This window comes from Podarcis gaigeae (assembly GCF_964106915.1).
Source record: "Podarcis gaigeae genome assembly, chromosome: 2".
In the NCBI taxonomy this organism is placed as follows: Eukaryota; Metazoa; Chordata; class Lepidosauria; order Squamata; family Lacertidae; genus Podarcis; species Podarcis gaigeae.
In genome coordinates, this window is record NC_139679.1 from 12,988,234 (window position 1) to 13,002,030 (window position 13,797).

The 13,797-nt window shown below is 46.6% G+C and overlaps 1 protein-coding gene across 2 annotated transcripts in view; it reads left to right on the forward strand.

Annotated features, from left to right (window-relative positions):
* Positions 1 to 13,797, forward strand: part of NR4A1 (nuclear receptor subfamily 4 group A member 1) — a 41,865-nt gene that overhangs the window by 1,962 nt on the left and 26,106 nt on the right. Inside the window, exon 1 of one of the 2 annotated variants that reach the window (XM_083728899.1) lies at positions 2,792 to 2,985. The exons of the other annotated variant lie outside the window; for it this stretch is intronic. Within the exon in view, the coding sequence (XP_083585025.1) occupies positions 2,967 to 2,985 (19 nt within the window). The 5' untranslated portion in view covers positions 2,792 to 2,966. Of the gene's footprint in view, positions 1 to 2,791; positions 2,986 to 13,797 lie in introns of those variants that run through there. 2 annotated transcript variants of the gene reach the window in all.

Genomic DNA, 13,797 nt, shown 5'->3' on the forward strand with positions numbered 1-13,797 from the left:
AAAACAAACCAAGCCCCTAGTACTTGCTGATGCGAAATTAAGCCAGAAATTGCATGAGCACGGTCGTGTGTGTGTGTGTGTTGGGCAATGGGCATTTAGTGTTTAGTGTAGCTCCTTCCTGTGGAAATGCTGTCTGAACTCACTTTGTTAACTGGTCAACTTCTAGCTGCCTTGGATATTTTTATCCAAGGTGGGGCGTAAGTTTAAGAAATAAATACCGGTAACCCAAATACTGCCTCTTGCCACTTGGTGCAAGTACACACTTGCCACTTGGTGCAAGTACACACTGCCCTTGATATGGGCTTCAGAAAGTTATGAGATTCCTCTGTGTGTGTCTCTGTGTGTTTCTCCCTTTCTCTTTCTTTGCCTCTCTCGCACGCCTCTCACCTTTTGAAACTCGCTGAAGCACTGACAAAGGCCTAGAGAGCACGCCTTTTGTCTGGATAGGATAGTGACTTGGCTCAGAGCAAGTGTTGTTAGTGATGTGCTTCTCCTTTGCGACTGCACTGCAGACTTTCCTGGATGTCAGGTGGGCACACACCCCTTTGGGTGACTTGTGATCTCAGTCATATTTGCCCATCAGTTGGGCATCGTGATGTACCCAGTTTTTAAGGGGTAATCCATTCAAGAGCTCAATCAGGCGTTTGTTTGGTAGCCTAGTGTTGTCCATCTGTTGAATTCTAAACCAATAGCAGAGGATTGTTTGATCTGTTTGGCTCTCTATGCTCAACATGCAAGTTTCCAACCTGACCATGGCAGATTTCATGTCTTTGGGTAAACCTACAAGGACTCTTAAAAAATAATTCTGTGGGGGTTCTGAACCAGAGACCTTTGAGGTACCCCAAACCTCTGCACCATATAAAATCTGGGCCATTGTTTTTGCTTTATACACAGATAGAGCTGGGTTAACCAGATTCCCACCTTTACAAGCAGCGAATTTCAAAATAGCTTTTGCTGATTTAAAGGCTTACAATTTAATATTGGACTTGTGTAAAATACCTTGATCTGGCTGCCCCAGTGAACACTTTGTGGCTGGCTGTTCCTGTTGCATGCTTCCTTTTGGTAGGCCAGGGATAGCAGGTCTGTGGGCTTATCGATGTTGCTAAACTCCAGTTCCCATCAGCTCCAGCCAGGATGGCCCATGGTTGGGGATGATGGGGGTTGTAGTCCAATTGGTGTTTGATCCTTGCCCGCAGGTCATGAAAATGGAACTTCAGTTACCGTATTTTTCGCTCTATAAGACGCACCAGACCATAAGTTGCACCTAGTTTTTGGAGGAGGAAAACAAGAAAAAAAAATATTCTGAATCTGAGAAGCCAGAACAAGAAGAGGGATCACTGCGCAATGAAAGCAGCGATCCCTCTTGCTGTTCTGGCTTCTGGGCTAGCTGCGCAGCCTGCATTCACTCCATAAGACGCACACACATTTCCCCTTACTTTTTAGAAGGGGAAAAGTGAGTCTTATAGAGCAAAAAATACGGTACTGCCCTGCATCTTGAATGTCTGGTAGTACCTGACCTCCTCCTGGGTTGCAATGGAGCATTGTCTTTTCATTTGGTTAGGGTTGCCATATTTCAAAAAGTGAAAATCCGGGTGCAAAAGTTGTTGAGATCTTTTTTGGGCAAAGTTGTTGAGCTTTTCCCATATATGTCCAGGAAATTCCAGAGGTATGGCAGCCCTACATTTGGTGTTTCGGTGCAGATAGCAATGAAAAGTGTTGGCATACGGCAGAGCGGCCTCCCTGCTCTGTTCAGGAAAGGGAGACGTTGTGCGCATGGCAATTCAGCTTGCACAACTCCAAGTAGGAATTTGGGCCTCATGATTGATTTGGCACCTCTGGGTAACTGACCCAAGTAGCATTGTTTCAGATCACCTCCCATTGTTGATGATGTTCAACATTTCTCCCATGAAAATAGGGATGACCTGTTCCACAATAATAATAAGGATGATGATAATAGTGATTTTATTATTTATACCCCACCCATCTGACTGGGTTGCCCCAGCCACTCTGGGCGTCTTCCAACATACATAAAAGCATAATAAAACTTTAAACAAACTTCCCTGTGGAGGGCTGCCTTCAGATTTCTTCTAAAGGTTGTACAGTTCCTTATCTCCTTGTCTTGGGGGTTGCATAATTCCATGCCCTCTGGTGAAAATAGGGACGTCCTAAGGAAAAGTGGGATATTCTGGGATCAAATCAGGGTCTGGGAGTGTGCCTTAATTGTGCATGTATGTACTTGGAATTCAGGCTTTTAATGTGATTTGAGTTTGGTCAGTTTGAGACCAGCAGCACTTTTGATGGACGCTGAAAACACTGCAACGTTTGGCCTTCAGTCCTGGCGAAACAAGCTCTTTCATAACTGTGCTAAAACAGTCACCAGCCTGCTCAATTGCATCAGGGTTGTTGTGTGTGTTTTTTTATTCCGGCACCAGCCAGCCATTCTGGGACTCCCAAATGCTTTCCCCCAGCTTTGGCTAGAAAGTGACGTTTTTAGGAGGTCAACTAGGGAGGGGAAGGGAAAGATTCCTGGTTTAGAAGGGATTCCCCACATGGCCTATATATGGCTCTTGGCATGTTCTTCCAAGACCTGCTGACGCGGGCCGCTGCCTGTCCAGCTGCTGACGTCCAGCGGTGGGTGGGACACCCCTTACGCTATCTCTGACGCCGCTGTGGGCTTGGCTTCCTCTGAAACACAAACATGCGTGCATTCAGCGCTCTGACTGCCAAACCCTGCTAAGCAGTTCCCGGCCCGGCCCCTGATGATTGAAACCAGCTGCGGGCTGCTGCCCTCCACCGCCACCGCTGGCCGCCTGCCAGATGGCTCCTCTTGGCCAAGGTGTTCGCTACACCTGCAGCTTTGCTTCAGATGAAAGAGGGAGAGAGCGTAGGACGACAGCAAGGAACACCAGTCCGGCTCCCGTGCGATCAAAGGCAACACTCCTTTCAGACAGCAAATAACCTAACCTATGGAACTTTCTGTTACGGGTGAGTCACACTTCGAAGCAAGGATTCCTTTTGCCGGGGGGAACCCAGGAACTAATTGTGGCTACAAGCCTTCTGAGTGTAATAAGACCGATGCTCTTTAGATAGAAGGACTGAGTTTTTGCCTGGAAAGGAGCTGATGGTTCCATCCACGATTTTATCAAGCTCCATTTTTACTTTTTTGTTTGGTTGTGAGTCACGGGTGTTTTTTGCAAATAGAAACTGCCTTAAACAGTTCAGCCAATTAAAATGAGCTGTGGGGAGTGTGCAGGAGAACTATTTACCCTGGAATAAATAATTATGCTAACTGGTTTTTTTATCCAGCGCAGCGGTATTAAAGGACCCATTCTCCACTCTGCCAAGGGATGCCCAAGGAGAAAGGATGTTAGTTTGGGTCATTGGTGGTGGTTGCCCTGATCTGAGATAAAGGGATCCCTGACCATTAGGTCCAGTCGTGACCGACTCTGGGGTTGCGGCGCTCATCTTGCTTTACTGGCCGAGGGAGCCAGCGTACAGCTTCCGGGTCATGTGGCCAGCATGACTAAGCCGCTTCTGGCGAACCAGAGCAGCGCATGGAAACGCTGTTTACCTTCCCGCCAGAGTGGTACCTATTTATCTACTTGCACTTTGATGTGCTTTTGAACTGCTAGGTGGGCAGGAGCAGGGACCGAGCAACGGAAGCTCACCCCGTCGTGGGGATTCGAACCGCTGACCTTCTGATCGGCAAGTCCTAGGCTCTGTGGTTTAACCCACGGCGCCACCCGCTTAAAGGAGGGGTGAAGAACTTGCAGCTCTCCAAATGTTGTTGGACTACAGTTCCCATTATCCCTGACCATCTGGCCAGGGCTGATTGGAGTTGGAGTCCACCAGCAATCCAGATATCAACATTAGACTATGAGACTATTCCCCCCACCCACCCTTCAACCAGACTTGAGCAAATAGGAAAGATCAACAGTTTAGCCGCCCTGATTATGTGAGAGGGGATGGGTACAATTACGGCGAAGGATGTATGGTTTCCTAAACACAAGACAGCCTTTATTGCAAATCCGGACTCTTCCTCTTAACGGTGTTGCTTTTCTTGGAAGTTCTCTCAAAAACCCAGTTTGACATGTTCGTACACTTTGTCCTCTACCTGTGTTCCTGTGCCAGGAAAGATACATTTACTTTCTGCCAATCAAAATGCTTATGGCAGGACTCCCTGGATACATGTGCCGCAGGTGTACATTGCCTAAGGGAAGGGAACTTCCTGAACAATAAAGAAGTCATTTGGGGTCAGGACGCTTTGGAGAAGGCCTCTCTTCTTTAGGTTTTCCTTCTGTAGAAGTGGAGAGAGCGATCTCCTGCTTCTCCACAGACAGGTTTAAGAGACGCCTCTCCTTCAGTGATGGGCTTTACATACTGACTTCAGTTCTGACTCCGCCACAAAGTTTCCCCGTGAGCACAGAACCGCCAACGTCAAAATAATTTTGCTTCCTGGAGAGACTTTACCAGAGTTTAGTCATGAATCAGTGGAAGCGGTGGGCTGGGCAATTCAAGATTCACTGGCCTGGAGTGAATCTAACATACACAGGCCCAGCGACTGATCAGAGAGAGAACGTTAGATAAAGCACAATTGCTGAAACTAAGCACATCACAAACGTGTACTAACCTAGAAAGGAGAAGCACTGGGTGCCACCTGTAAAAAAGCAGGATACAGGTAAATTCCTCCTCAGATAACATGAGCCTAAAATCTAGGATCCAGCTATTTTGCTTAACTTGCCAGCATTCATTTATTTATCGCATTTGTATCCCAACTTTCTTCCAAGGGCCTTGGAGTGGCAAATGAAGGATGTACAGTGGTACCTCAGGTTAAGTACTTAATTCGTTCCGGAGGTCCGTACTTAACCTGAAACTGTTCTTAACCTGAAGCACCACTTTAGCTAATGGGGCCTCCCGCTGCTGCCGCGCCACCAGAGCACAATTTATGTTCTCATCCTGAAGCAAAGTTTTTAACCTAAAGCACTATTTCTGGGTTAGCAGAGTCTGTAACCTGAAGCGTATGTAACCTGAAGCATATGTAACCTGAAGCATATGTAACCTGAGGTATCACTGTACTTGTTGCATCCTAAAAACCAGCTTTGCAAAGTAGACCAAGCTGAAAGACCATGATTGGCCCAAGATTGTGAAATCCACTTTGTTGCTGAATGGGGTTCCCACCCAGGCTGTCCCGAGTCCTTGCGGTGTTCCTGTGACACACCTTGCCCACAGGACTTTTGTATCTTCAAATCTGCCTGCTACGCCTGTCTTGAGGAGGTAAAAGGCCTACGTCAGCCTTTCTCAACCTGTGGGTCCCCAGATGTTGTTGAACTACAACTCCCATCACCCCTAGCTAGCAAGGCCAGAGCTCAGGGATGATGGGAGTTGTAGTCCAACAACATCTGGGGACCCACAGGTTGAGAACTGCTGGCCTAGGGCCTCAGCTTGTTTAGTTACCCAGCTTTGAGGTCTTCATCAGAGAGAGCCACCACTTACAATCCTGGGAATGTTTCCCTTCTTAGAAGTTTCTGTACCCTCTCAAATATCCTGCAACACCAGCCAGGAACTCGGAGCCTCTTGCAACATTCTTGTCTAGAACACTCAGTTAGCAGGCTAGGAGGACTTTGTACCTTTCGTTAATCCGGTTTGCACCTGGGCTGCGGGGAGGGGGCACAATCTCCCACTTTCCAGCTGTTCTCTTCAGTCCCGAAGCACAATGCGCAATATCGGATCGCGCCTAGTCAGGGTTTCTGTAAAATGAGATGCCACTGGGCAGAACAGAATGCCAGGGACCTTGTTCTGCCTGGGGACAGAGTAGCTTTTGTGTGTTGGAATCCAGGAACTGCACAGCACATCTCCATCTCAGAGTGTGGGCAGCTGGCAGATTTTGAATGCTGCCTGGCTGTGTTGCACAAAGGGTGGCAATGCCCAGAGTCCTTTGTGGCAGCACCAAAGGTTCTTGGATCTGACTTCCTTCTGACTGTTTCTTCATCTGCTGTTTCTCGGCCGGGGGGGGGGGGGATAGAACGAGTAGCACATCCCATCAATGGCAGAGAGGGAAAAAATTCAGATGAGGACATAAGCAACCAGTAACAAAGTCCATATTGTAAAAGATCCATTTGGCAGACTTATGAATCGACTCAAATCCTGCCTCACAAGGGGAAACATTTATGAAGTTTTCTATAATGTTGTCGCACGGTTTGATGCCTCTCTGTATTCTTCGTATGGAAGTTCATACAAGGATTTGGGGGCCACTGTGAAAAGGCCCTGCGACTGCCACATCGTTTTCCCCTCCCCACCTCCTTTTGGACAATGGTACTCCAAAGTCTCTAAAGGGGGTGTGTAAGTGAGAGAGTGGTGGAAGAACACTGAGACGCCTCCGAGAAAAGACATCTGGTACGGAAACACTTTTAATAACTCATCAAGCGGCTTGCTACCCTTCCTGGCATCCAGTTCCAAGCTCTGAAGTCTGACGCGTAAGTTGGGAACACTCTGAAACGCAAGGGTTGCCTTGGGAACATACCCCGAGTACCAAGCTCGCAAGCCATCTTTTCTTTAGAACCAGACTGTGCCGGAACAGTTTGTGTAGTTAATCTATCTTTTCTATGGGATGACTTAGATGCAGCTGGCGGTACATGGTGTTGCTGGGTGTTAAAGCAGGGTCCAACTTGGCAGCGGATGTAGGGCTGGCTGCTTGTCTGATGGGTAATAAATAAATAAAAAGTCTTGTTTTGTTGCACTAGAACCATAACAACAAGAGTTTGGGTTGGTTTTTCCCCCTCCCCTGTTATTAGCATCAGTGTGGAACTGAACTATTTTTCAAATCAATTGGTACGAGAGATTATGGGCGTTGTAATCCAGCAAGGCGCGGGTGGCGCTGTGGGTTAAACCACAGAGCCTAGGACTTGCTGATCAGAAGGTCGGCGGTTCGAATCTCTGCGACGGGGTGAGCTCCCGTTGCTTGGTCCCTGCTCCTGCCCACCTAGCAGTTCGAAAGCACGTCAAAGTGCAAGTAGATAAATAGGTACCGCTCTGGCGGGAAGGTAAATGGCGTTTCTGTGTGTTGGTCTGGTTCGCCAGAAGTGGCTTAGTCATGCTGGCCACATGACCCGGAAGCTCCCTCGGCCAATAAAGCAAGATGAGCGCCACAACCCCAGAGGCAACCCCAGAGTTGGTCACAACTGGACCTAATGGTCAGGGGTCTCTTTACCTTTGCCTTTAATCTAGCAAGATCTGTAGGGCTAAGAGTTCCTGATCTTTGACTTAGTATCCAGCAGTGATCAAGTTGTGCACTGATCTTGTAGTGGGGGGTGGGGGTTGTGAATACAAAGACTTCTTCCTCTTTCTCTCCGGTGTCTTTTTAAATTATTGAGCCAGGGATGGTGTTTCTCCCTTTATATATATATTAATAATGATATAAACAGAATTTTGTCCTCTTCAGTAGTGATATCCATTCTCAGAGTGCTGATCCTTATGTAACCGACACCTGCGTAAGGTACCAGCAAGCTTTGGGGAAACCCAATAGATTTGCAAAAGTACAAGAAATATTTGGGAGGGTGGGGGAATCTTTAAAAAGCTCAGAGCAACCAAAGAGAGCCAGTTACATGGAATACTGATTGACTGCTGGGGAAAGCTGAAAACTGGATGGGTAGTGGCAGAGAACGGGAATGGGGTGCCTGGAATCATGAAAATCAGTTTGTTCCGCCCTGCAACATTGCTTTATATATGCCAAACACACTTGATTAATTCAGGCTTTCTACCTAGATGATTCTGACTTCTAGACCAGATCGGATGATAAAAACCAATCTGCCTTCTGAATTTCGAATTACATAATTACTGTTTTAACGCGTTTGTTCAAGAGTGGAAACCCAGTGTGCGGCGTTTTCCATGTGTACATAGCAGGTTCCTTGCTTGATGGTTTTAGAGATTATTTTGAGTGTAGGAGAGGCACAAAGGCTTTGCTAGAAGCACAGAGAGATCTGAGTAGGTTTTCCCCTGGTCTCCACCCCCACTGGCAAGCCACATTTCCATGCTTTCAAGAGAAGGGCTTGCCTCGCTCTGAGACTTCAGTACGGCTACAGACCTCAAACCACTTCGAAGTGCCCCTAAATTGTTTCAGAGTGGAACTTTCCATTGAATTAATGTGAGGACTGGTTGTCGTCTACATATACATGCCTTTCAAATAACTTTTCAAACTCTGAGGTCTCCTGCCTAGCAGTCTGGTTTTTGCCTTTTTGGGGGTGCTCCTCTCATTTTCTGCTCTTCTTCTAGAGTAGCCGTCAACTACCGTACACTTTTACTGGCCAGCTGAAAGCAACAGAATGATTTCGGACTATTTAAAGAAATGTTACAGTTTGATGAATTTGCGGGAAGGATTTGAATAACGAGTAAAGAAAGAATTAGGACTTATTGTAATATTGTTAGGACATAAGAGATAGAAAACGGGGAGGGGGGGATTCATGGAAAACAAGATGGGAAGTCGAAAAAATAAAAATATGATTTATTGGAGTGTATATGTAGAATTCTTTACAGAAAGTTAATGTTTTATTTTATTTTTATTTTTTAAAATTCCTTCTCAATCATTTCCAAATTCATTGGTCAAATTGGGATTCTCTCATTCTCCCAAAGAGCTCGAGATGCCATAGAGGAGGTTATTCTATTTTTTATCCTTGTGAAAAACCTGTGAGGGGAGCTAGGCCAAGGAAATCAGTGGCTGATCTAAGAAGAGGGTTTGGGGGGGAGGGCTAAGCTCTTTTTATGCTCAGAGTCCAGTCCTGGATTCATGATTCTTCCCCCCAAAAAATATTGAAAACACAGTGTTCTGTGGGGAACCTGATACAGAGAAATTGAGCCCCTACTGTGTCCAGTTCTGGGCACTACAGTTCAAGAAGGACACTGACAAACTGGAACGTGTCCAGAGGAGGGCAACCAAAATGGTCAAAGGCCTGGAAACGATGCCTTATGAGGAACGGCTAAGGGAGCTGGGCATGTTTAGCCTGGAGAAGAGGAGGTTAAGGGGTGATATGATAGCCATGTTCAAATATATAAAATATATAAAAGGATGTCACATAGAGGAGGGAGAAAGGTTGTTTTCTGCTGCTCCAGAGAAGCGGACACGGAGCAATGGATCCAAACTACAAGAAAGAAGATTCCACCTAAACATTAGGAAGAACTTCCTGACAGTAAGAGCTGTTTGACAGTGGAATTTGCTGCCAAGGAGTGTGGTGGAGTCTCCTTCTTTGGAGGTCTTTAAGCAGAGACTTGACAACCATATGTCAGGAGTGCTCTGATGGTGTTTCCTGCTTGGCAGGGGGTTGGACTTGATGGCCCTTGTGGTCTCTTCCAACTCTATGATTCTATGACAGAGGATTGTCTAGATCAGAGATGGAGAAGGCATGGTACTCCAGATGTTGCTGGACTCGGTCGTCCCTGGCCGAGGTTGATGAGAGTTGGTACCAACAACAGCTGGGGGGTGTCAGGTTCGCATCCCTGAGCTAGGTCATCTTCAGATTTCCAGTAGTCCCAGGATTCTGTGACTTGGATTTTAGTAGTATCCCTCTATCATCTATTTACCAACCCAACATTTTAAAAACAAACCAACAAGGCACCGTTGGTTTTAATTCCTGAAATTTTAGGGTTTGTCCCCCCCACCCCGCAAAAAAACCCAGCATTCGAGAGTGCTGGGGTAACCAACCAATTGACAATGACATTCCTCTCCTCAGCAGCTGCTCTGGGATTCTGGCCAACTCTTCAGCTCAAACATGCAAGAAAAACGCATCTTGTTACGCAGTCGGTCTTAACAGGCGCGAGGCCTTTAAGCAAACCCAGAGGCTGCCGAGGCTAAAAATATTTTTAACAATAGGAAAATACATCAATCTTTCCGGCTGCCGAGTTATCGGCGTCTTTTATGCTTGGCCTACAAAATTCCACTTGGAGGTTGCAGCCCCTGATGTATCGCCAAGTTGGAAAATGGGGAACGGGGGGGGGGGGGAGTAGACCAGGCAAAGGAAAAACTCCTTCCGCCCTGGGCTGACTTTGTTTTTGTGACACTAAACTCCCAGCAAACTGGCTGCGGCCTTTGGGGTTTGACCGCTGGGGCAAGGATCTTTAAGGTAAAGCTTTATAAACACATACACACAGCCTGATCTTAGATGCATGTTTACTCAACAGTACGCCACGCTGAGTTCAGCAGGGATCCTGAGGGTAGCAACACAAGAACGGGGCCTTATCTGCAGTGGCTCCCCGTTTGTGGAATGCTCTCCCTAGGGAGGTTTGGCTGGCACCTTCATTATACACCTTTAGGTGCCAGGCAAAAACGTTCCTCTTTAACCAGGCCTTGGGCTGATGGACATCTCTTGCCCTTTGAAAATGTGTTGGGGAGGGGATTATTGGGTTGTTTTTACTTTTGCTATTTATGTTTTTATATTGTGATTTTATCTTGTGAGCTGCCCTGAGACCTGCAGGTATTGGGTGATGTACAAATTTTAATAATAATGATGATGATGATGTTAGCACTACAGCCTTTGCATTGGCTATATGATAGGGACCTGTAAAGGTAAAGGGACCCCTGACCGTTAAGTCCAGTCGTGGATGACTCTGGGGTTGCACGCTCATCGCGCTCTATAGGCCGAGGGAGCCAGCATTTGTCCGCAGACAGCTTCCGGGTCATGTGGCCAGCATGACTAAGCCTCTTCTGGCGAACCAGAGCAGCGCACGGAAATGCCGTTTACCTTCCCACCAGAGTGGTACCTATTTATCTACTTGCACTTTGAGGTGCTTTCGAACTGTTAGGTGGGCAGGAGCAGGGACCAAGCAACGGGAGCTCACCCCGTCATGGGGATTCGAACCGCCGACCTTCTGATCAGCAAGTCTTAGGCTCTGTGGTTTAACCCACAGCACCACCCGCATCCCATGTGCAGTGGCCGGTAGTTGCATGCCTTTTGGGAAGTTCACCGAACGAGGCCTGTAGGCAATAGGCCTTTTCCGCTTCTGCTCCCCAGCAGCTGTTGTTCAGCAGCCTAACTTGCTCTAAACATGGAGGTTCTGTATAGCAACTGCAGCTTTACCAAGTAATGCCTGGCACACTGTGAAGTGATCTTTCTCCCCACCCGTCTTCATTTCCTTGTGAATAAGCAACTCAGAATATCATTTTAGCTTTGCAAGAGCCCTGCAGCAGAGATACTGACATGCCCTGGGCTACTGACTTAACCTTTTCTGAACTTGTACTATTCTCAAGTAAATTTGGAAGTAAATATGGAAGTGAGAGCTGGACCATCAAGAAGGCTGATCGCCGAAGAATTGATGCTTTTGAATTATGGGGCTGGAGGAGACTCTTGAGAGTCCCATGGACTGCAAGAAGATCAAACCTCTCCATTCTGAAGGAAATCAGCCCTGGGTGCTCACTGGAAGGACAGATCCTGAAGCTGAGGCTCCAATACTTTGGCCACCTCATGAGAAGAGAAGACTCCCTGGAAAAGACCCTGATGTTGGGAAAGATGGAGGGCACAAGGAGAAGGGGATGACAGAGATGGTTGGACAGTGTTCTCGAAGCTACCAGCATGAGTTTGACCAAACTGCGGGAGGCAGTGGAAGACAGGAGTGCCTGGCGTGCTCTGGTCCATGGGGTCACGAAGAGTCGGACACGACTAAACAACAACAACAAGTAAATTTAAGCCCAGGAATCTAGTCCATAGCAGCTTCTGCATTCTGACAAAGCAGAGAGGTTGTATTCAGTGAAGGCCTACTCAGAGCAGACCCATTGAAGTTAATGAACGCAAGTTGGTCATGATTATTAGCCAAAGTGGCAGACCTTCCAAGTGTCCCTATTTTCAAGGGACAGTCCCGGATTTACAGAAGCTGCCCCGGTTCCTGATTTCATCCTGGAATGTCCCGCTTTTCCTTAGGGTGCCCCTATTTTCACCGGATAAATGTTGGAAGTTATGGAGTTATCCAAACCCCAAGCCAAGGAGATAAGTAACTCTACCATCTTTAAAAGACATCTGGAGGCAGCCCTGTTTAGGGAAGTTTTTTAATAATAATAATAATAATAATAATACAGTGGTATCTCAGGTTAAGTACTTAATTCGTTCTGGAGGTCCGTACTTAACCTGAAATTGTTCTTAACCTGAAGCACCACTTTAGCTAATGGGGCCTCCTGCTGCCGCCAAAGCACGATTTCTGTTCTCATCCTGAAGCAAAGTTCTTAACCTGAAGCACTATTTTTGGGTTAGCGGAGTCTGTAACCTGAAGCATATGTAACCTAAAGCGTATGTAACCTGAGGCACCACTGTAATAATGTTTTATGTTTTTATAGATGTTGGAAGCTGCCCAGAGTGGCTGGGGCAACCCAATCAGATGGGTGGGGTATAAATAATAAAATTATTGTCGTCGTCATCATCATAATCATTATGGAGCATTAGCACAGCTGTAGTAGGTCAAAGAAAGTGGGTACAGATTGAGAACCCTCATTTGGGACTTAAGTAGTGGGGAGCCATAGAGACAAATCAGCCCAAATATTTTTCTCTTACTGGCAAAGGACCGCAAGATCCCGCACTGATGATAATATGCTTTTCAGCTAGTCAGAGTTAATTGTAGTACCTTCTGATTTCTTGTGCTGCCTGTTCATTCCAAAATCCAGGACTCAGTGAATGAACCTGAAGGAAATCTCTTAATCCCACTAGAACCAAACCCTGAAAAGTCTTCACACATGTTTGTTGGCTTCCTCTTATGACTCTTGGTTATCACACCCCAATAGAACAGGCTCTGCAAACTACGAAAAGTAAAGAAAAGAGAAAGTGTAGATTAAAGGCATGCTTGCTCCAATGACTTGTCTCCCAGGTTATCTTACCTGAACTATAGCCTGGAAATTTTTGTGGACAGTTTAGGACTGGCAGTAGCACCTAATGGGTACTTTGACTCTTTTGATTTAAGGAGGATGTGATGGTGGAGGCTAAGGTTTTTGAATATTTATTTGTTTTGCGCTTTTCAGGCAGACCTCCCAAAGCAGTTTCCGTAAGGTTCTTGCAAAAAATAAACATTGATTTTTTTACCCAATTTTTTTTTAGACTGGAACAGACAACATCTTTATTTAACAAAAGCTTATCGCCTCTTCTCACTCCCGCTCAGAGCAAATTTTTTCATTGTTGCGTTTTATCTGATATTACTGATGTTCATATAGAATATATTTAGGTTTTATTGTGTTAAGTTTAGCTTGTGGAGATGTGAAGGTGGGGGAGGGGAATTAGGAGGGGCTGTGTGCCCCCCACAAGTTTTTCTTATTTCCACGCCCCCTGTTTGTTTCTAAAAAAATACAGGAGGGAGTGGTTCCAGAGTTCCATTTTCCAGAGTTTTACCAGAACTTGCCTTAAAAACAGTGGCGTAGCGTGGGGGGTGCAGGGGGGGCCAGCCGCACCGGGTGCAACATCTGGGGGTTAGGGTTAGGGGATGCAAATCCACGGGTTAGGGGGCACAAATTACTTGCCTTGCCCCGGGTGCTGACAACCCACGCTACGCCACTGCCTTAAAAGCTTGGGGGGGGGCGACTGGCGGGCTGTTAAGGTCTTGTAAACAAAATTGCAGAGAGCAAAATCAGAATTTGGAAGTGGGCTTAGAAAGCTGGCTGGGAAGGAAAAGAGAAAGAGGCTTCTCTGAGGTTGTGGAGGCAGGGATGACTGCCAGGACCTTGTTTGTGGCAGAGTTCCAGGCTTTGAGAAATACAGTGGTACCTCGGGTTAAGTACTTAATTCGTTCCGGAGGTCCGTTCTTAACCTGAAACTGTTCTTAACCTGAAGCACCACTTTA